The 22,720-nt window shown below is 44.3% G+C and overlaps 2 protein-coding genes across 10 annotated transcripts; one reads left to right on the top strand and one right to left on the bottom strand.

Moving 5' to 3' along the window:
* Positions 1-7,654: 7,654 nt before the first annotated feature.
* On the bottom strand, positions 7,655-8,512 carry LOC147260400 (zinc finger BED domain-containing protein 5-like). The gene is made up of 2 exons (XM_086205231.1): positions 8,151-8,512; positions 7,655-8,075 (listed from the first exon to the last, which is right to left on the bottom strand). Exons 1-2 carry the CDS (start codon positions 8,510-8,512, stop codon positions 7,715-7,717), a joined length of 723 nt encoding a protein of 240 aa, XP_086061357.1. The 3' UTR covers positions 7,655-7,714.
* A 4,116-nt stretch (positions 8,513-12,628) lies between these two features.
* Positions 12,629-22,245, top strand: LOC147260399 (uncharacterized). 9 transcript variants are annotated; one of them, XM_086206970.1, is made up of 12 exons: positions 12,629-12,846; positions 16,605-16,704; positions 17,228-17,669; positions 17,784-17,887; positions 17,973-18,238; positions 18,358-18,451; positions 18,556-18,623; positions 18,737-18,952; positions 19,058-19,192; positions 19,283-19,351; positions 19,467-19,532; positions 19,644-22,245. In XM_086206970.1, the coding sequence occupies exons 6-12, from the start codon at positions 18,367-18,369 to the stop codon at positions 20,514-20,516; spliced, it is 1,512 nt and encodes a 503-aa protein (XP_086063096.1). In that variant the 5' UTR covers positions 12,629-12,846; positions 16,605-16,704; positions 17,228-17,669; positions 17,784-17,887; positions 17,973-18,238; positions 18,358-18,366; the 3' UTR covers positions 20,517-22,245. The 9 variants fall into 9 exon arrangements, with proteins under 9 accessions (XP_086063096.1, XP_086063097.1, XP_086063094.1 ...); XM_086206971.1 differs by lacking the exon at positions 16,605-16,704; XM_086206968.1 differs by having other exon boundaries at positions 16,605-17,669.
* The last annotated feature ends 475 nt before the right edge of the window (positions 22,246-22,720 follow it).

The raw sequence follows: 22,720 nt of genomic DNA, 5'->3' as shown, positions 1-22,720 counted from the left end.
TAAGGTAAGGGTTAGGGTTTGGAACTTCGAAACCGTAAGGTGTTGGAGGCTAGAAGTTTGTACACAGGGTTCTGATGGTCGGTGGAGTGATTGGTGAAATTTTCCAGTTCATTGGAGAAAAGGGGGCGGAGTTATTGGTGAATAAGCCCCTATTAGGGTTAGGGTTTAGGGTTAGGGTTTATGATTAGGTTTTAGGGTTAGGGTTAAGGTTAGGGTTAGGGTTTGGAACTTTGGAACCGTAAGGTGTCTGAGGCTAGAAGTTTGTACACAGGGTTCTGATGGTCGGTGGAGTGATTGGTGAAATTTTCCAGTTCATTGGAGAAAAGGGGGCGGAGTTATTGGTGAATAAGCCCCTATTAGGGTTAGGGTTTAGGGTTAGGGTTAGGGTTAGGGTTTGCAACTTTGGAACCGTAGGGTGTAGCGGGCTGAAAGTTGTTTCATAGGGTTCTGATTTTCGGCTGAGTGATTGGTGAAATTTTCTCGTTGATTGGAGAAAAGGGGGCGGAGTTATTGGCGTACAAGCCCCTATTAGGGTTAGGATCTTTGGAACCATAAGGTGTAGGAGGCTGAAAGTTGGTGCACAGGGTTCTGATGGTCGGCGGAGTGATTGGTGAAATTTTCCAGTTGATTGGAAAAAAGCAGGCGAAGTTATTTGCAAAAAAGCCCCTTTTAGGGTTAGGGTTTGTAACTTATTAACCGTAAGGTGTAGGAGGCTGAAAGTTGTTGAATAGGGTTCTGGTATTCGGCGGAGTGATTGGTGGAATTACTCATTGATTGGAGAAAAGGGGGCGGCGTTATTGGCGAATAAGCCCCTATTAGGGTTAGGGTTAGGGTTTAGGGTTAGGGTTAGGGTTAGGTTTAGGGTTTGGAACTTTGGAACCGTAAGGTGTAGGAAGCTGAAAGTTGGTGCATAGGGTTCTGATGGTCGGTAGAGTGATTGGTTAAATTTTCAGGTTGATTGGAGAAAAGGGGGATGAGTTATAAGCGAATAAGACCCTATTAGGGTTAGGGTTTAGGGTTAGGGTTTTGGGTTATGGTTAGGGTTAGGGTTAGGAACTTTGGAACCGTAAGGTGTAGGAGGCTGAAAGTTGGTGCATAGGGTCTGATGGTTGGTGTAGTGATTGGTAAAAATTTCCAGTTGATTGGAGAAAAGGGGGTGGAGTTATTGGCGAATAAGCCCCTATTAGTGTTAGGGTTAGGATTAGGAACTTTGGAACCGTAAGGTGTAGGAGGCTGAGAGTTGGTTCATAGGGTCTGATGGTCGGTGGAGTGATTGGTGATATTTTCCGGTTGATTGGAGAAAATGGGGCGGAGTTATTGGCCTATAAGCCTCTATAAGGGTTAGGGTTTAGGGTTAGGGTTAGGGTTAGGGTTAGGAACTTTGGGAAAGTAAGGTGTAGGAGGCTGAAAGTTGGTGAATATAGTTCTGATTTTCGGCAGAGTGATTGGTGAAATTTTCCAGTTGATTGGAGAAAAGGGGGCGGAGTTATTTTCGAATAAGCCCTTTTTAGCATTAGGGTTAGGGTTAGAAACTTTGGAACTGTAAGGTGTAGGAGGCTGAAAGTTGTTGCATAGGATTCTGATGGTCGGTGGAGTGATTGGTGAAATTTTCCAGTTGATTGGAGAAAAGGGGGCGGAGTGATTGGCCAATAAGCCCCTATAAGGGTTAGGGTTTAGTGTTAGGAACTTTGGAACCGTAAGGTGTAGGTGGCTGAAATTTGGTGCATAGGGTTCTGATAGTCGGCGGAGTGATTGGTGAAAATTTGCAATTGATTGAGAAAAGGGGGCGGAGTTATTGGCGACTAAGCCCTGTTAGGGTTAGGGTTAGGAACTTTGAAACAGTAAGGTGTAGGAGAATGAAAGCTGGTGCATAGGGTTCTGATGGTCGCCAGAGTGATTGGTGAAACTTTCAGTTTGATTGGAGAAAAGGGGGCGGAGTTATAAGAGAATAAGCCCCTATTAGGGTTAGGGTTTAGGGTTAGGAACTTTAGAACCGTAATGTGTAGGACGCTGAAAGTTGGTGCATAGGGTTCTGATGGTCACCAGAGTGATTGGTGAAATTTTCAGGTTGATTGAAGAAAAGGGGACGGAGTTATAAGCTAATAAGCCCCTATTAGGTTTAGGGTTTAGGGTTAGGGTTAGGGTTAGGGTGAGGTTTAGGGTTAGGAGCTTTGGAACCGTAAGATGTAGGAGGCTGTAAGGTAGTGCATAGGGGGCTGATAGTCGGCGGAGTGATTGGTGAAATTTTCCAGCTGATTGGAGAAAAGGGGGCGGGGTTATTGGCCTGTAAGCCTCTATAAGGGTTAGGGTTTCGGGTTAGGGTTAGGTTTAGGGTTAGGAACTTTGGAACCGTAAGGTGTAGGAGGCTGAAAGTAGGTGCATGGGGTTCTGATGGTCGCCAGAGTGATTGGTTAAATTTTCAGGTTGATTGGAGAAAAGGGGGATGAGTTATAAGCGAATAAGACCCTATTAGGGTTAGGGTTAGGGTTTTGGGTTAGGGTTAGGGTTAGGAACTTTGGAACCGTAAGGTGTAGGAGGCTGAAAGTTGGTGCATAGGGTCTGATGGTTGGTGTAGTGATTGGTAAAAATTTCCAGTTGATTGGAGAAAAGGGGGTGGAGTTATTGGCGAATAAGCCCCTATTAGTGTTAGGGTTAGGATTAGGAACTTTGGAACCGTAAGGTGTAGGAGGCTGAGAGTTGGTTCATAGGGTCTGATGGTCGGTGGAGTGATTGGTGATATTTTCCGGTTGATTGGAGAAAATGGGGCGGAGTTATTGGCCTATAAGCCTCTATAAGGGTTAGGGTTTAGGGTTAGGGTTAGGGTTAGGGTTAGGGTTAGGAACTTTGGGAAAGTAAGGTGTAGGAGGCTGAAAGTTGGTGAATATAGTTCTGATTTTCGCCGGAGTGATTGGTGAATTTTGGTGTGGTGATTTTAATGTTGTTGTTTTTTTCTGTGTTCCAGAAGAGGCAATTGATGAAGAGAGCTTCAGCTACCTCGACCCCCCAACTATCACTACCTTGATCCCAAGAATAGGTGACAGGCTCAAGTTCATCAAGAAATACAATGAATTTGTAAGTTATGCAGTTGCACACATAGTCACCATATCCTAAATTATAATCAAGACAAAGCGATCAACATACAGCTTTCCTCTTTTGAATGCTTGACTTTTTTAGTGTATATACAAGTAATGGGATACGTTTGCTTTAGATGTAAAGCTCAAATTCCTGGGGGTGTGAAAAGTCTTCTTATTCATTTACGTGCAGTACACCATGTTAATCATGCTGCAAACTGCTTTCAGTGTTGTGAACTTGGCTGTGGTAGAACATTTAGCTACATGCGATCATTTAGAAGACACTTACAGCAGCATGAAAATGTTGAGGAGGTGCCTCCTGTACTCGCTCAAGATCCAGCCAGAATTCATTAATGCTGAAGACCAGCCAGCAGAGGAAGTTGAGGAGTGGGATGAGATTGAGCCAGAGGGTATTACAGATCGAGTAGCTACGTTCCTGGCTCGATTGAGGTCTGTTCCTTCACAAACCTGGTCTGGCATTCATTTCTTAGTTGAACAGACCTCTAGTTTAGTTTCTGACATTGTGGGTGGACTACAGTCAAAGACCATGGCAATTTTCAGTCGTTTAGGACATGATCAAAGGCCAGAGGTACAACAACTCATGTTTGAGTTCCAAGACTGTGCTGAGCCCTTCCGAGATCTGGAAACTGAATATAAACAAATGCAATATTTTGTGAAGTCTGGAGGGTTCATTGAACCTGTCGAGGAAAATTTTCCTGGGGATTCTTATGTCCAGAAAAGGGACTCTGCCACTGGCACTGTCAAACAAGTCGCGGTTCTTGACGTATTCCTCTTAAACTTCTTTTGGAAAAGGTCCTTCAAATGCCTGGCGTCTTACAGAAAATCCTTGATTGGCAGCAAAGAAAAGATGGTGGAGTTCTTAAGGATGTCTTTGATGGGGAGTACTGCAAAGCGCATCCACTCTTCATGAAAGAGACTTCTATCCCACTCCTTCTTTACAATGATGACTGTGAAACAATCAACCCCCTTGGATCGAAGACTGGAACACACAAGCTAGGCTTTATTTACTTTCAAATCAAGAGCCTACCACCAGATCTGCTCTCCAGTTTAAGGTCCCACTTCCTGCTTGCAGTATACAAGTCAGATGATGCCAAAACATATGGCATTGATGCTGTTCTGCGCCCCATTGTTGAAGAGCTGCAGTTGCTAGAGAAAGAAGGCCTCCCTCTTCAGACCCCTACATTTCAAGGTGTTGTGAAGTTCTCTGTTCTGCAAGTAGTCGGGGATAATTTGGGCTTAAATTCCATTCTTGGTTACTCTGAAAGTTTCGCGGCTAACCATATGTGCCGTTGGTGCAAAGTGCATAAACAAGTCTCAGCGCAGCAGACATTGGAAGATCCAGCACAACTGCGTAATGTTCACACCCATCAGGCAGATCTGCAACTTGCAAGCATTTCTCAAACAGGGTTGAAGAGAAACAGCGAGCTAAACAATCTTTCTTTTTATCATATCACTGACAATGTTGCACCAGACATTATGCATGACATTTTAGAAAAAGTAGGGCCTTACGAGATGAAACTCGTCTTGAACACTCTGATTGAGCAAAAACATGTCACACTTGACCAGATAAACTACAGGATCACAAGCTTTGATTACGGCTTTTGTGACAAGGCTAACAAGCCCTCTGTCATTACCAAAAATGACTTGAGAAACCCTGAGGCATCTATGCGACAGTCAGCAGCTCAAATGTGGTGCCTTATTAGGCTACTGCCAACCATGATTGGTGACCTGATCCCCGAGGGAAACAAGGAATGGGAGCTTCTCCTGATCTTGCTGCTGTGCATGGAGTTCATTTTCTCTCCCTCTATTACTGTCGCTGGAACACTGTTTTTGGCCAAGATCATTGAGGAGCATCACTCACTCTTCCTTGAACTTTTTCCAAATTTACACTTGCGTCCCAAGCACCACTTCATGGTTCATTATCCAAAAGTTATCAGAAAACTAGGACCCTTGGTGCATTTTTGGTCAATGCGATTTGATATATAAGTGACAAATAAAGGAAATCATTCATGTAGTTAGTTTTTCACAGTGTGACAACTAATTATATTATTTGTATGTGTTTGGCATTTTCAGACCATCAGCTGTGACAAAAACTGCCTTGGCTTCAGCTTTAATAAATTCTTTCCCCTGCTTAAAAGATGCAAGTGCCAGTGGTTTTGTGAGTATTTTGGGTGGCATTAAACCAAATGCATCCTAAAAGATTTTTTGTAATTTAAATGAAATGTTCAGGGACAAGTAGACATTTAGGCTCATTGACTTAAATGGGTATTTTTTTTATCTTGTAAGGATACGTGGTATACCCAGGGGCGCTCCAAGTACCCAGCCACTGGGTTTCTAGAGGAGAGGCTCAGTAACATAAGAAAGCGACTGCGGAGGTCAGACGGGCCCAGGCCACAGACATCTCCGTCTCCCTCTGTGCCAAGGACGAAAGTAATACCAGGTAATACAATGTCCGTGCCTGATCCTACCTTAGTGAGAGATCTTTTTCTGTGACAGTTGGTCCTTTCAGCTCTGATCCTGCTCCTCTTCTCTGTGGGGTTCCTCAAGGTTCAGTGCTGGCACTGACACTGTTTGCTATTTACATGCTCCCTCTGGATCATCTCATTAGCACTTTCCCGGGTGTCTCTTATCAGTGCTATGCTGATGACATCAAGCTTCATTTCTCCTTCAATCCTGAGAACATACAAAGCCTCAGCATCCTGCTGGAATGTCTGGCTGCCATTGAGGGCTGGATGTCCAAGAACCCCCATGCAACTCAATGCAGCGAAGACTGAGGTGTTGATTTTTGCTCCTGACAGTGTAGCAGCCAGGGTTCAGGAACATCTGGGCCCTCGAAAGGACAACGTCCAACCCAGTGTTTGGAACCTTGGTGTGCACTTTGACCAGTCGATGCATTTTGATCAACATATCAAGGCTCTTTGTATCAACAGCTTTTTCCACCTGAGGAACATCTCCAAGCTGCGGTCGATTGTTTCCCACCAGGAGCTGGAGATGGCTGTTCATGTATTTGTCTCTTCCAGGACTGACTGCTGCAGCTCTCTCTACACTTGTCTTAACCATTCTTCTCTCCACCGTCTGCAGCTGGTCCAGAATGCAGCAGCCAAACTGCTGACCAGGTCTAAGAAGTCTTGTCACATGACTCCCATCCTCGCTGACCTGCACTGGCTTCCTCTTTCCTTTAGAATCCAGTACAGGTTGCTGCTAATCACCTATAAGGCCCTCAACGGACTGGCTCCCAGCTATATTTGGGACCTCCTACATGACTTCGACCCCAGCCGCTCCCTTAGATCCTCTAACCAGGGGCTCCTGGCAGTACCGTGGGCGTGGTTAAGGACTAAGGGTGGGGGGGCATTGGAGGTTGTGGCCTAGTAAAGTCTATGTAGGGGAAACACTTAACATCACCGGGGACACATTGTATAATGTAATATAAATGTTTCTTGAATTTTATATTTTACAGCCTCTGCCATTTTGGAGGAGCGAGCGGTGCAGTGTACAGAGTGGCTGAAAAATAACACCCAGCCCCTCGCCCAGGTGGATGCATACATGGCGGATACTTGCACCTTCAGGGCGGCCTGGATACGGGCCGACCATTCAAAGACCATCGATGAGGTTCTGGCTGAGTTCCCCAGACTTCTGACCCCAGGCATGGTATGTCAAACCTCAGGGGGAGCGACACTTACGCACAGTAAGCTTTTCACATAGTTATTTATAAAATATTGTAAACACCTCGTATCATTTTCATTTCTCTTCACACATTCATTTCTCTGTATTCAAACTGCCATTTATTCATTAAAAGTATATACAAAGCAGCCTGCCACTCCTCTGAAGTAGACGAGCTAGTACATATTTATTCCTGTGCCCATTATCTAATGCAGTGGTTCCCAACCTTTTTTGTCTTATGTACCCCTTGAGCCTTTTTGTCACACCATGAGTACCCCTTCACTCATAGGTGTTCATGATTCTCCAAAAGTAGAACATAACACAACTGAATATTCAACGCAAATCATTTTATTTCATCTTCTTAAATTGAACATTTAATATTCAGGCATTATCTTCTTATTTAACTCAAATTAAACATGAAATTATGTTGCCTTCAAGGCAATAAAAATTATAAATATAAGAAACAAGATTATAGTAAACATTTGTATTATTAATACTGTATTATTAATACTAATAGATTATTATTATATTGTTATTAAAGAGAAATAATAAAGTTGAAATTAGAAAAAATAAGAATAAATAAAAATAAGTAATATGAATAAATAAATACAAAACAAATAATTAACCTGCCTTTGTTATATATAACTTTTATGACATTTACCACAAAAGGAGCTTCTTTGAATATGTCCCCTTTTAACAGGCATTTAAACTTTAAATATAAGGAACAAAACACTTAACAAGAATACTATTTAAACTCACAGTATCAGTTGTACTTTCTTTTCTTCAGTGACTTCAGTATTTTGTTTTCTTCAGTCTGAGAGATGACTGCTTTTCAGTCCTCTGAGCTTTAATGAGACACTTGAGCTTGCTTGTCTTTCATAAGCTTTGATAGTTCTGGGGGCAGTGTGGAAACAGCTGTTATCCGGCTGTTCTCCACATCCAGTCTATTCCTCTGCTTGGTTTTAATGTGTGTCAAAGCGGAGAAGGTCACCTAACACATAAGTGGAACCAAAAGGTAAAAGCTCAATCAGTACATGTTTTCCCAGCTCTGGATACTCCTTCTCCACATCACACCAGAACTCAGTCAATGTCTTCTCAGTATGTATCATTTTCAGTCCCTGATCAGATGATAAATCCATCAGATGCTCCTGCAGCCTTGCAGGAAGGTTGTTGCAGCTCTCACTCACAATAAATGGGTTCCTCACACAATCCAGTCTTTCTGACTTTTCTTCAGTGTCATGAAAATACTGTCCAAACTCCGTGCAGAGTTTGGACAGATCTGCTTGCACCAGTTTGACCACTGGAGCCCTGGCAACATCAGTGCTGGCAAGATGGGAATCAAGTAGTGGGAAACAGCTGACGTCTCCCTCATCACAGTTCTTCTCCCATAGTTTGAGCTTTTTTGTGAATCCTTTAACTTTGTCATACATTTTCAGGATGTGTGACTCCTTTCCCTGAAGCGACAGGTTGAGCTCGTTAAGTTTGGTAAACACATCAGCGAGATACGCCAGGCGCGTCACCCACTCAGCATCCTCGAACACCGCAGCAAGAGGATGCAGATGCTTTGTCAGAAACACAGAAACTTCTCTGCGCAGTTCATAAAGTCTCAGTAGTGTTTTCCCACGAGACAGCCAGTGGACGTCCGTGTGAAGCAATAGCTGGTCGTGCTCTGTGCCACTCTCATGACAAAGACTTTCAAACAGTCTGTGATTCAGTGGCCGGGATTGGATGAAATTTATCACCTTCACAGCATCATCCATAACAGCGCTTAAATCAGGGCTCATTCGCTTACTTGCCAGTGCTTCGTTGTGAATAATACAATGCATGCATTTAATGTCGGGATTCACCTTTTTTACGTGTCCAAAAAGTCCCTTCACACTTCCCGTCATTGCAGCTGCGCCATCAGTACAGATGCGACTGCAGGTTTTCCACTGTAGATTGTGTTCTTTGAAAAAGCTGTCTGTAATCTGGAACATTTCTTCCCCGTGTTCTTTCCTGGCAGCTTTTTGCAAAACAAAATATGCTTGTTTATGTCCTAATTTCAGCCATAACCGCTGCTGCAGGAAGAATGAGCTCTTCAACAATGGAGTGAGGCTTTTTTGATTTCACCATGAGCAGAAATACGGCGTAGGATGCCTCCAGTGCTTTGCTTGACACACTTGTGGCTTTTGTCATTACAGTCTGTCTTGATTTAAATTCCGACAGCTTACGTTTGAAAAATTCCTCAGTTTTACCGACACTTTCCGAGTGTTTGGTGCTCTGGTGTCGCTGTAAATGGGCTGGCTTCATGGAGTTATTCTCCAGGACTTCACCGCAAAAGTAGCACTGAGGCTGCGGTGGGTCCGCAGACGTCGAAGTGAATCCATATAAAATATAGTTTTCACTATACTGCTTTGGTTTAGGTTTGGAATCTTTCTTGCGTTTGTCGGCGGCTCTTTTCCCCCTCCTGGATCCACAGCAACTTGACGTTTCAGCCATTTATCCATGTTTACCTGCAGGTAAACAGGTTCCCGCTGTTTGATTTTGGTATGGCTGTGCCACAGGCTATTGTCTCCCCAGGGAAACAAGTCATAGCGCACACGTAACAGTTTATTGACGGACTTAAGAAATGACTACGAATATTTTTTATTATCGTGGAAATAAATTCTTAATTTTTCCACGTACCCCCTGCAATGTGCTCACGTACCCCTAGGGGTACACTTACCCCTGGTTGGGAAACACTGATCTAATGCAATGTTACAAGTCTAAAGTTAAAATTCAAAAATGCTAAAGCTTGGCATTGCCTCCAAGTTTACTTTTATTAACTAAGCATCTTTTTAAATATTCAAGCTCAGCCATTTTTTTTTTTTAATCAGCCCAAATTAGTCAATATTTTTTGTCCTCCATTTAAAAGTTGATTACTTTTTCGTCAGGAAAATGTATTTTTTTGTTACGGACAAGGAATATGTGAGTATATTGACATATTGTTTAAATGACCTTGTTTCTCAATTTGTCTCCATCTTTTAGATTGCACAGGAGTTTGCTATCCTTCACGTTGAGGCTGCCCCAAAGCTATTTGAGAAGTGGGTTCCTCTTTATGCAGACAAGATAATAAGTCTTGCCAAACGTGAAGGGAAACTCACCAATGCGGATGAACGGAGAGCTCAGGGTAAATTTATATGTTGTGCAAATATCTTATTTTATACCATGATTTTCTTGTAGCGGGCTGCACGGTGGTGCAGTGGTTAGCACTGTGGCCTCACAGCAAGAAGGTTCCGGGTTCGAGTCCCGGCTCAGGCACGGGATCTTTCTGTGTGGAGTTTGCATGTTCTCCCCGTGTCTGCGTGGGTTCTCTCCGGGTACTCCAGCTTCCTCCCACAGTCCAAAACATGCAATTGGGGACTAGGCTGATTGAATACTCTAAATTGACTGTAGGTATGAATGTGAGTGTGAATGGTTGTTCGTCTCTCTATGTTGGCCCTGTGATGGACTGGTGACCTGTCCAGGGTGTACCCCGCCTCTCGCCCGTTGACGCTGGGATAGGCTCCAGGCCCCCCGCGACCTTTAATGTGTAGGAATAAGCGGAAGATGACGATGGATGGATGGATGGATTTTCTTGTAACCTAATGACACTTAAAATTTTAACTTAACTTACAAAAACACTCAAACGTGAAAGTCACCTGTGTAAACTGCAGAAGAAAGGAAGAAGACAGAGGGGGATGCTCAAAGAGGATCGTTACATGCAAGTTAGCTTGATGGGATTTGGTTCTAATTATAGATGGATATGGATGGCAATTGCTACCAATTTGGAAGGCATTTTGACTTTTTTTTTATTGTATTACAGCTATTCAAGTCTATATTGACGCCCATAATTGTTCTCCTACAGATGCCAAGGGGGAAGTAGCCCTGTCGCTGCTGCCAACCATGCTCCCTCCGCCAGTGTATAAAAAAGGCAGACGACTGGTCCGGGCCAGCATTGATGAATCAAGAAGAGCATTCATGGATGTGCAACCTGTAAGTAATTCACCTTTGAGCATAAATCCAAACATAAATTCATTTAGAAACAACCCCAGTTGTTTTAAAAAGTTGGAAGGAAACATTCATCTTTATATAACAAAGGGCATGGTGAAAACGTTATATCCTTGGAATGAGTGCAACGTTAGATAATGTTACTCATTTCACAAAGCACAGTTCTTAAAAGATATAACTCACATAAGACTGCACATTTCGCATGATGTCATTGTTACAACATATATATATATATTTATATATATATATATATATATATTTTGCTTATTAAATAAGTCATGTGGATGAATCTTTGTTATTTACACTTATTAAAGTGCCTTGTGAAAGTATTCATACCCCTTGAACTTATATGCCATTTGTCGCACAAACTTAAATATTTTTCATTGGGGTTTTCAGTGATAAACACAAGGTAACACACATTTGAGAAGTGAAACAAAAATGACATGATAGTCAGTCCTCTGATACAGAGGGGGCTAAATACTTTGTTGAATCATCTTTAACTGCAGTTACATCTAAAAGTATTCTGGGGTGCATCTCTACCAACTTTGCATGTATACACACTGCATTTTTTGTCCATTCTTTTTTGCAAAAAAAAACATCTGTAAAAAGCAGATGCTGCCACCACCATGTTTCACACTGTGGATGGTGGGTCCAGGTTCATGGTGGTGGCAGCACCGTGTTGCTGGGGCTTTTCTCCAGCAGGGACAGGGAAGCTGCTCTGAGTTGATGGGAGAATGCATGGAGCTAAATATGAATCCTGAATCCTACTGAGTATCTTTAGCAAGATTTGAAAACTGCTGTTCACAGATGCTCTCCAATCTGACAGTGAGTAGATTGCTTTGCCCCAGTAGAGATACTTACCTTTTTAGGGCCTGAGCCAGAAGGTACTTCTGGCGAAGACCTTCTGGCGAAGACCCGATTATGTTTGCTCAGCAGAGCAACACATTAGCAGCACTAAAAACACTAAAAACACACACTAAACAGTGTCCCAGCCCCCCCCAACACCCATGAGGCAACTGGGTCAGACGGCCCGGAGCCAGTTTTCAAATACACACCCATTCAAAACCTGGTATGATACTGTTCTTGCTCTCAATGAGTGCGCGCTATATGCGCATCATGCGCATAATGTGCATCACGCGCATAATCTAATTTGACCCCCTGAACATGCATGAAATTCGCTGAAATTCGGCACAATTGACCGGTCTGGCTAAACATTCACTAATCACAAATCAAAACACCACAAAAGTCTATAGCGCCACCTAGGGAGCCACACAAAAAAAAGATAATTTTTTATAATTTCGAGCACTATAACTCCTCACACGAAACTTCTACAAACATGGGACCAACACCATTGCACTCGTCTCATCAAGACCAACAATTCATACACTCTGACCCCTCATCTATCTAAAACACAATGTCCACAAATTGGACAAATCTGTCAAACTCTGGACTTTTTTTACTCCCCGAACAAAATCTATCTCCTCCTAAACCGTAAATGGCATGGCTTCCAAACTTTCACACATTAATCACCCAACTGTGCTCTTCAAAAATCTTTAAAGGTTAATATACTACGCGCTCAGTTCCCATTTTATAAGCCGTCAAAGTGGGGGAGGCACGTTTCACGCTTACAATGGAAGTCTATGGGGAGACCGTGTCCTCTCAGGGTACATACAGTCAAACAAACGCTTGGCACATCTACACCATACATCCCACAGCTTTACAAAACACACCACTGCATTCCTGACAATAGTCCCTAAAAAAATATGGTATTATGTGTCACTCTTGACCAACGTATGCCGACTTATTCAGCTTTTCCACACTACAATTCTGTTGATCCTCCTCTGCTCTCCACTCTAGCACAGATCAAGGACAGAGAAGCGGGGGAGGGGTTCTTAAAGGGCCAGCTCTCAGCTCTGCTCTCACTCTCTGATCAGACTCAGGCTTCTAACTCCAAAACTACAAGGCCCAGAGATTGACCAAGACACCGTTGGATTGGGGCCAACGTCAAGGACGCGGCCGCAGGCCACGCAGGGGCTCAGGCCCTAACAACGCTGCTTGCAGCTTTAATTAGGGCCTGAGCCAGAAGGTACTTCAGACGTAGACCCTATTATGTTTCGAAGTCAGAGAGACATGAAGTCAGCGCTAAAAGCAGTAAAAACACACACTTAGAAGCATCACAGGCCTCTAAAAACATCACAGGAGGGTCCGGGGGGGGGGGGGACAGGGGGGTGAGGTCTCCCATTGAAACCAATGGTGGCAAAAATTATATCTGAAATTGTTAAGTTTTTTCTATTATTAGGGCCTGAGCCAGAAGGTACTTCTGGCGAAGACCCTATTATGTTTGCTCGGCAGAGCAACACATTAGCAGCACTAAAAACACTAAAAACACACACTAAACAGTGTCCCAGGCCCCCCCAACACCCATGAGGCAACTGGGTCAGACGGCCCGGAGCCAGTTTTCACATACACACCCATTCAAAACCTGGTATTATACTGTTCTTGCTCTCAATGAGTGCGCGCTATATGCGCATAATGCGCATAATCTAATTTGACCCTCTGAACATGCATGAAATTCGCTGAAATTCGGCACAATCGTTCGGTATGTCTCAACATTCACTAATCAAAAACAAAAACGCCACAAAAGTCTATAGCGCCACCTAGGGAGCCACACAAAAAAAAGATAATTTTTTTTAATTTCGCGCGCTATAACTCCTCACACAAAACTCCCACAAACATGGGACCAACACCGTTGGACTCGTCTCATCAAGACGAACAATTCTTACACTCTGACCCCTCACCTATCTCCAACAGAATGTCCACAAATTGGACAAAACTGTCAAAATCAGGACTTTTTTTACTCCCCGAACAAAACCTATCTCCTCCGAAACCGTAAATGCCAGGGCTTCCAAACTTTCACACATTACTCTCCCAACCGTGCTGATTAAAAGTTGTTCAAGGTTAATATACTACGCGCTCGGTTTGGATTTTATGAGCCGTCAAAGTGGGGGAGACACTTTTCGCCTTACAATGGTAGTCTAAGGGGAGAGCGTGTCCTCTCAGGGTACATACTCTCAAACAAATGCTTCTCACATCTACACCATACATTCCACAGCTTTTAAAAACACACCACTGTATTCCTGACAAAAATCCCTACAAAAATATGGTATTTTGTGTGACTTTTGACCAACGTATGCCGACTTATTCAGCTTTTACACACTACATTTCTCTGAATCCTCCACTCTCTCCACTCCAGCACAGATCAGACACAGTGCAGCGGGGGAGGGGTTCTTAATGGGCCAGCTGGCAGCTCTGCTCTCAGCTCTGCTCTCAGCTCTGACAGAGATGGCAGAGAGTGAGCAGAGAAGGGAGGGGCTCTTAAAGGGCCGGCTCTCAGCTCTGCTCTCACACTGTGCAGCGAACTGAGGCTCGTATCTCCGAAACTACAAGGCCTGGGGATTTGCCGATTACACCGTTGGATTGGGGCCGGTGTCAAGGACGCGGCCGTAGGCCACGCGGGGGCTCAGGCCCTAACAACGCTGCTTGCAGCTTTAATTAGGGCCTTAGCCAGTACCTGGCGAAGACCCTATTATGTTTCAAAGGCACACTCGTTATTCTTTCCGGTTCCGCCGCCAATAAAAACCTTAATTACACCCCCTGAACATGCATGCAATTCGCTGAATTTTTGCACACACGTCCGGTCTGGCGAAAATTTCGATATTCTGAAAAAAAAATTGGGACAAACTCTACAGCGCCACCTAGGGAGCCAAAACAAAAATTTAAAATTTGGAGCGCTGTAACTGCTTGCACGAATGTCCCACAGACACGGGACCAACACCGTTGCACTCGTCTCATCAAGACGAAAAATTCATACGCTCTGACCTCTCACCTATCTACAACACAATGTCCACAAATTGGACAAAACTGTCAAAATGAGGACTTTTGCTACTCCCCGAACAAAATCTATCTCCTCCTAAACTGTAAATGGCATCGCTTCCAAACTTTCACACATTACTCTCCCAACTGTGCTCTTCAAAAATCTTTAAAGGCTAATATACTTCGCGCTCGGTTCCCATTTTATAAGCCGTCAAATTTGGGGAGACACGTTTTACGTTACAATGGAAGTCAATGGGGAGGCCGTGTCCTGTCATGGTACATACTCTCGAACAAACGCTTCTCATGTCTACACTAAAACTCACACAGCTTCACAAAACACACCACTAGATTCCTCAGAAAAATCCCTACAAAAATATGGTATTACATTGCACTTTCAAGCAACATATGCTGAGTTCTTTGCTTTTCACACACTAAAAATGTACACTTTTCAGCTGCTCTCCCCTCTGCCACAGATGGCAGAGATTTGTTTACTGTAGTCATGGAAACCACAATTGGAGGGTCTCTGCCCTCATGTACATACTGTCAAACAAACACTTGTAGCTTCTAAACTAAAACACTCACACCTTCAAAAAACACACCATTGAATTCCTGACAAAAAACTCTACGAACTGGTGTCTTTACATTGCACTTTTGACCAACATATGCTGAGTTATGACTGGTTTTCACAGTAAAACTGGCTAAATCCTCCTCTGCTCTCCACTCTGACACAGATGGCAGAGAGCAGTTGTGAAGGTGCAGCTACAGCGACAGCTGTCAACTCTGACAGGATACAGAGAGGCTCTTCATAAACTCCATGCTCTCAAACACAAAGTTCACAACTCACAAATACACATCACACTGCTTCGTCACATCCATCTAAGTATGTTATTAAATTGCACTTTTAAGTAACATATGCAGAGTTATTTCCTTTTCACACACTAACATTTTCTAACTTCTGCTCTGCTCTCCACACTGAAACACATGGCAGACATTTGTTGGCAATTGTCATGGAAAGGGGTGAGCAAATCTTCCCCCATGGTACATACTCTCACAAATACGCTTACAACATCTAAAATACAACCCCCACACCTTCATAAAGCACACCATTTAATTTCTGACAAATAACTTTACGGAAATATGGTCTTACATTCCACATTTGACCAACATATGCTCTGTTATGACTGTTTTTCACAGTAAAACGGGCAAAATTCTCCTCTGCTCTCCACTCTGACACAGATTTGTTAACGCTTCTCATGCAAACCTCCACTCTGCACCTCTCCACTCTCACACAGATATCAGACAGCAGCGGGGGAGGTGCAGCAACAGTGACAGCTGTCACCTGTCATAGGATAGGGAGAGCCTACATCTTCATAAACTACATACTCTCAAACACAGACATCACACCTCACAAATGCACATCACGCTTCTTCAGAAACATATCCATCTAAGTATGGTATTACATTGCACTTTTAAGCAACATATGCAGAGTTACTTGCTTTTCACACACTAAAAACATTGAAATCCTGCTCTGCTATGCACACTGACACACGGCAGACGTTTGGCATCAGTTGTCATGGAAACCGAAAGCGGAGGATGTCTTCCCTCACGCCACATACTCTCAAAACAAAATTTCAACATCTTAAATACAACCCCCACACCTTCGTAAACCACACCATTGAATTCCTGACAAATAACTCTACGGAAATATGGTCTTACATTCAACTTTTGACCAACATATGCAGAGTTATGACTGTTTTTCACAGTAAAACTGCCAAAATCCTCCTCTGCTCTCCACTCTGTCAGACGGCAGAGAGAGAGCAGAGAAGGGAGGGGCTCTCAAACCGTAGCAACAAGGCTCTGTGAAGTCTCAGCCCTCTCCTCAATGGTCAGAACTGACAGCTCTCTACCAATCAGTTGCTGTGCTGCAATGCAACTCATGACGTGTCCTCATGCCACCTCTCTGCCAATCAGTTGCTGTGCCTCAGCGCACTCCGTGACGTCTCCTCATGGGAGCTGATAAAAGCTGACGGCTGCGGTTGCCATTTCCTCTTGCTCTCGGGACTGGAGTTAAGTGCTTGCTCGTGATTTGCATGACTTACTCTTAGTTTCAGCCATGTTACCATTAATTCGGTCTTTTCATTTGGTTCATCAATATGTATTTCCCCTACTTACATGTGCTCCGTGTATGCAGTAATGTTATTGTGCATTTACAACCCTAACCTCCGCACTCCGCCCGCTTGATGCGACAAAGCCGCGAGCTCGTCGTCGGCCATTTCGCATCACGGCAACTGGGCCGCTAGCTCCTGTCGGCCATTTCGCATCACGGCAGCTGGGCCGCTAGCTCGTCGTCGGCCATTTTAGATAATCTATCTACATCGATATGGTTTTGTGTATTTTTATCTGAGTAAATACATGTATATGTGTATGATTGCATGTATGTGTCTACATGTATGTGTGCATACATGTTTTTATTGCACATCTTTTGTACATCTACATCTTATCTCTACTTTTAATACCTAATAGTATATGTCACAATATTATTCATTGCATTCGTGCTATTATCTTGTAAAAACACCCTCATGTTTACTTTACAGATCTTGACTTGTCCCTTGCTGCTCTGCTGCTTTGTGCTACATCTACAACTCTTCTTCAGGAAAGCTCTGCTTTGAAAAATACACACATACACATAGTTACGTAATTTACTATAACACATATCTTCTGTCTAATTCACCACTTTTGCATTTGTTCACAAACTCACACACACACTCACTCTACATTTACTGATTGCTCATCTCCCACAACCAAGGTAAGTTGCACTTCTTTAATTCACCCACTTCTGACGATCACGTCCCTCCCGTTTGTGAGTACAACTACCATTCTGTACTCGTATGCTTTGTCTGTGAACGCTTAATTTCAACATTTCTCTTTTGTAGATGCCCCGTTCCAAGTCCCACCGGCTTGCCCAGGCGGCCAAGCAGAGGATGGCGCAGCGGGAGCCTTGGACCCCTGGGCCACCTGTCCCCGAGTTTGTTGCTCGTATGTATGAACTCTTATTGTAATACCTTGCTTCTTCCACTTAAACACTTACCACAAAAAACACAAAAAAATTCAACCATGGCCTCACATTCTTCTACGTCTCCATCCTAACAGGGCGCGGTACCGGACACCGCCATCGCGTGCGGAGATGGCCATCTTCACTCTACACCAACCACTCCGTGAAGTTGGTCACTCCTGCACAGTCTCCCGGCCAGAAGGTAATACTCTCTCTCGCTTGATATCGTTGCATGCATTTACACACACTCATTTGGTGACTCTTCTAAACATGTGCTTCTGTGACAGATGGTGTTCGTCCTCGGAGACTCCCACCTGCGCGCCATCGTCGACGGATTCGTGAGTATGCCGCAGGGTTCTCTCACTTTTGGCTTCTTATCCATTCCAGGTGGAGCCGCCTCTGACCTCCGGACGGAGGTCATGCATGCTGCCCTCCCCTGGACTTGGTGTGCGTGGGGGCCCCCAGCAACAACCTCACAGCCAGCAGGACTGTTGGTGAGGCGGCGTTGGACTTCCGTGCTCTTCTGACCACAGTCAGCAGTCTCTGGCCGACGGTGAGCTTCTCTTTGTCATATACTGTTACTATTATGTCTTCCCTCTTGCACAGTCACACTTGTTGCTTATGTCATTATTTACATTCACACTTAACATTTGTTTCATTTCACCCTTCAAGTTGTTAGTGATGGATTTCCCTCCACGCTTAACCATCGATCCGGCCTTGCAGGACCTGCTACGTCAGGAATACCGCCGTGTCACAGCACGCATGGGTATGCTACACTTTTCAGTATCTCCCTGTTCAATCAATTGTATACTTCTATTTAATGTACAGTACACCATTATAACAGATATTTCTGCTTTCCACATCTCTCAGGTATCCCATACGTGTCCATGGCGGAGCACCTCCCAGTCCATCGGTTGGAGCTGTGGTGTCACGACGGTGTAAGTACAGCACAATGTCATCAGTTACATATGTAAAATGCTCTACCTTCCCTCTTGTTCCATGCTATGTTACCCTACGCCATTAAAGTCTACTTTGTTTTTATATCTTTCAGGTCCACCTCAGCAACTCCGATGGCATGCCGGTTGTGGTGGACCTGCTGTGGAACGCCGCGGTCCGTCAGCTCGCCCCCCCTCCACCACAGCCCACCGTGTCACCCCGCACATCGCCGCGTGTGAGGGTGTCTCCTAGGGTGATCGTGACGGGACACGTTCCTGTGCCTCGTTGTCGTGACCCCTGGGAGTGGACCGTTGTTGGACGGGCATGCACGGTAATGTATTTCCCTACTATGTTATCCAAATGCTCATTAACACTTTTTCTCATGAACAACATCTAACATATATCCTCCTTCCCCTCTTTGCTCTCTGTTTGAAAGACTGGTACACCTCCGGCCCGACAGTCTCCCATCCCGTCCAACCCGGTGTGGTTCAGCAGTGACATGTTGGATGCCATGGAGAAGGTGTCACCTTCTTCTGGCTCTGGCTGCACTGCTGCTCCACCAGCTGGCCAGGTAACTTTACCACTCATTACATGTAATGTTTCAAGCCTACATGCCTATCAGATGTTCAAAAAAAAAAAAAAAATTCTCTCTTTCGTTCAGCCTTCCCCTGGGCACAGGAAGCGCCAGCGCCATCGTGTTGCCTCAAAGAGCAAAGGAGGAAAGCGACAGGTTGGTGTTTTGATCTTTTCTCGCAATAACTGCAATATAACTTCTACCTCCATTTGAACTTGAACATATAAATCAATTTACTTTTTTTGTACTGACTCTCCTTTTCTTTATTTAGGTGCTGGCAACACCACCTGCCCGTCTGACCGTGTCTGCCTCCAAGCCCCGTCCAGCAGCGCAGCAGGTTTGCCTTGCTTAAATTACATACAGTTTATTTCTTGTGGCTCATTCTAATCACCAACATTTCCTCTCCTACTTCAGTTACATTTAACATTGTCTTCTCATCCTCTATCAGGTGGAGGCGGCAGCCAAGGCGTGCCTGGAGGAGTCTGCGGTGCCACTGACTGCTGCTGTGGTGCCAGAGGGTCCGAGGAGGGAGGTTGCCACAGCTTGCCCGGCCTTGCTGACGGAATCGACGGTGCAGGAGCCAACGCTGACAACCACCAAAGCTAAGTCCGACTTTTCTATGTTCTCTTTGCATGACGTTAAAGCAGCTAATGTAGATTCCAATGGCAATGATGTGGCAATGGTGGCTCCTAATAGTCGAGGTATTAAGGTAGTTAAGGTTGTCAAGGGCTCATTTCACCAGGGACATGAGCAGTTTAAGTATGGAGGACTGCAGTGTATGGCTATTGCTTTGGTCAGCTTAGCCAAACACACTTTAAGCAGTGCGTTCTCCTGGAAAAGGGGTGATGTGGATCATGTCTTAATTGAAGGAGATCAGTTATATACCTGCTTGCGTGACAGTGGATCCTTTACACATCCCTCAAATCTGCTGTCTGTTCCTGATCTGCCACACCACTTGGAAGTTGATGGACAGATATGCAGCTTCCATTTTGGGGATGTACTGTTGGGTCTGCGTGATGGACTGGCCAGGACCTTCAGTCAGTACAGCACATGTCTTATGACACTGTGTGGAAACACCACTTCCATCATCCATCAGGATGGACAGTTTGCTGTTGTCGACAGTCACTCACAGAATTATAGTGGCTTGTCACATTGCCATGGTACAAGTGTGGTTCTGCATTTTGCATGTCTGGATGACCTCCATCACTATATCTGCTGTTTGGCTGAGAGTCTCAGTTCAAACCAGAAACTTTTTGAACTCTGTGGTGTTGTTGTGTGTCCAGATGTGATTCCACTTCCATCTGGATGGTCGTTGGATTAAGTATAGCAGTGCTGGTGACAATTTCTCCCCACAATGTATTTATGTGGAGAACATCCTGGACAGGCATTTTGAGAATGTGGTCTGTGTCTAAGCTGGGACAACAGACCTGTTATGCTTACTGTAAAGTTGGACAAGTGGAAAATTACACCTTGAGGACTAAGTTGCAAGTTCCGACTGACTGTGACACGGAACATGTAGAATGTCGTTTCCCTTTCGTTGTTTCTGACAAAGGTCTTGATACTGATCAGTTTCTGCAACTGAATACTGAGTCTAAAGTAACTGTGGACGCTGGGAGGTCTAAATTTTTGAAACTCAAAAAACAAAAACAGGACAAATTTAATAAATTGACGAGGGAGAAACATCTTTTGACGAACAAAAATAGGTATTGCAAAAATGCTCTCTACAGAGAGAGAAAAAAATTACAAAAGCTCAATAAATATCACACACATTTAGCATACAAAGACAGTGTAAAAGCTAAAAGTAGACTAAACTACCAACAGAATCCCCAGCATAGACAAAAAGTTAAGACAAGAAGTAAAGCTCTAAGTATACTCAAATATCAACAAAACATCCAGCACAGACTCGGTGTAATAGCCAAAAGTGTAGAAAAATATAGAGACAATCTCAAACATAGAAAAAATGTAAAATCCAGAAGTGTTGTTAAATATAGAGATGACATGAAACATAGGCAGAGCGTTAAAGCCAAAAGTGTTAACAAATACAGACAAAACATCAAGCATAGACAGACAGTTACAGCCAACCGGAAGAAAGTTCTAACGAAAAAGTATCATGGCAGTTCAGAATTTAAGAAACGAATTATTGCCAATGTTAAATTAAACAAGACAAAAAGAGCTGAAAAGTGTCAAGACTTTGCCTTTGTCATGGAACGATTCTTAGAAAGGGTTAGAGATGGCCCTGAGTTCATTTGTTGTGTCTGTCATCGGTTGTTGTTCAGAACTCAGGTGCAGGGTTGTAGTTACGAAATGTACGCTGGAAATTCTGCTAGAGTTGCCGTTGCTAACCGATGCATAAGTGACACGTATTTGCACAGGTGTTGTATTGATTGTGTTGTGCCTTGTGGGTTGGCAGCTTGTAGAGGGGAACTTTGGATCTGCCATACGTGTCACAGTAAAATTTCCAAAGGGCAGATTCCAGCTGAGTGTTGGGTCAACAACCTGACACCTGATCCCATTCCGCCGGAACTGGGATGCGTAAATAGCCTGGAGCAACACTTGATTGCGCTGCATATTCCGTTCATGAAAATGTTGGCATTGCCAAAAGGGGGGCAGAACGGAGTACATGGGCCGGTAACATGCGCTCCGGCTAATGTCGTGCAGACAACCCATGTGTTGCCTAGGAGTAGCATGGAAGGGTACCTGATGCAGGTCAAACTTAAACGCAAGTTGACCTACAAGGGCCATTATAGATATCAGTTTGTCAATAGTACACGAGTAAGACAGGCGCTGCACTTTTTAAAAAGGAATAATCCTTTTTACAAGGACATTGACTTCAATGAGGATTGGGTCAATGACTTTTGTCGCCAGGACGATGGCGAGACTGAGGAGGTTCAGTCTGACGGTGAGGACGGAGCTGTCGTAGATGGGGCAGAGTCTTGTGAGCAGAAGCAGGTCGTTTCAGAGGGTGCGGTGACAGCTCCGTCAGGTGGTCAAGACGACGTGATAGATGATTCAACAGAAATAATTCAAGATGAACTGTTGCATGACAGACAGCAGCACTGCATGTTTCTGGACACTTGTCTTATGCCTGTTGATATTGGTCAGGAAGCATTAGACCAGTATTTCGAGGACATAATCAACATGGCGCCTGCAGAAGGGAATAGTCCAGTTAGGCTGCTTTCTGACCACACGAACGAGGCCAATGTTTCCCCGTCTTGTTTCCTCTGGGTAGGAAAACATTTCACGACGGGCACTCGCAAGCGTTGACTCTGACGCGGTACTTCAACAACCGGATTATGCATGCGGATGGCCGCTATTCCGGCAACGTTGAGTACATTTTCTTCAGTCAGTACATGTCTGAGGCTGAGCAAGTGTCCTCGAAAGTTTCCGTGGCAGGGCGTAAGGGTAGGGCAGGTCACAAGTCCCAGAAGGTTAGCGCAGCGATGCTGATGAACGAGGACACTTTGAAGCAGATGTTGCAGGTCGACGAGGGCTTCAGATTTCTGAAGCCCATTCGGTTCTGTTAAT

This window comes from Aulostomus chinensis, chromosome 6 (assembly GCF_037954235.1).
Source record: "Aulostomus chinensis isolate RoL2024-O1b breed Wild chromosome 6, RoL_Achi_v1.0, whole genome shotgun sequence".
In the NCBI taxonomy this organism is placed as follows: Eukaryota; Metazoa; Chordata; class Actinopteri; order Syngnathiformes; family Aulostomidae; genus Aulostomus; species Aulostomus chinensis.
The sequence above is the reverse complement of the archived record's forward strand: the minus strand, read 5'-3'. Positions and strand labels throughout refer to the sequence as shown.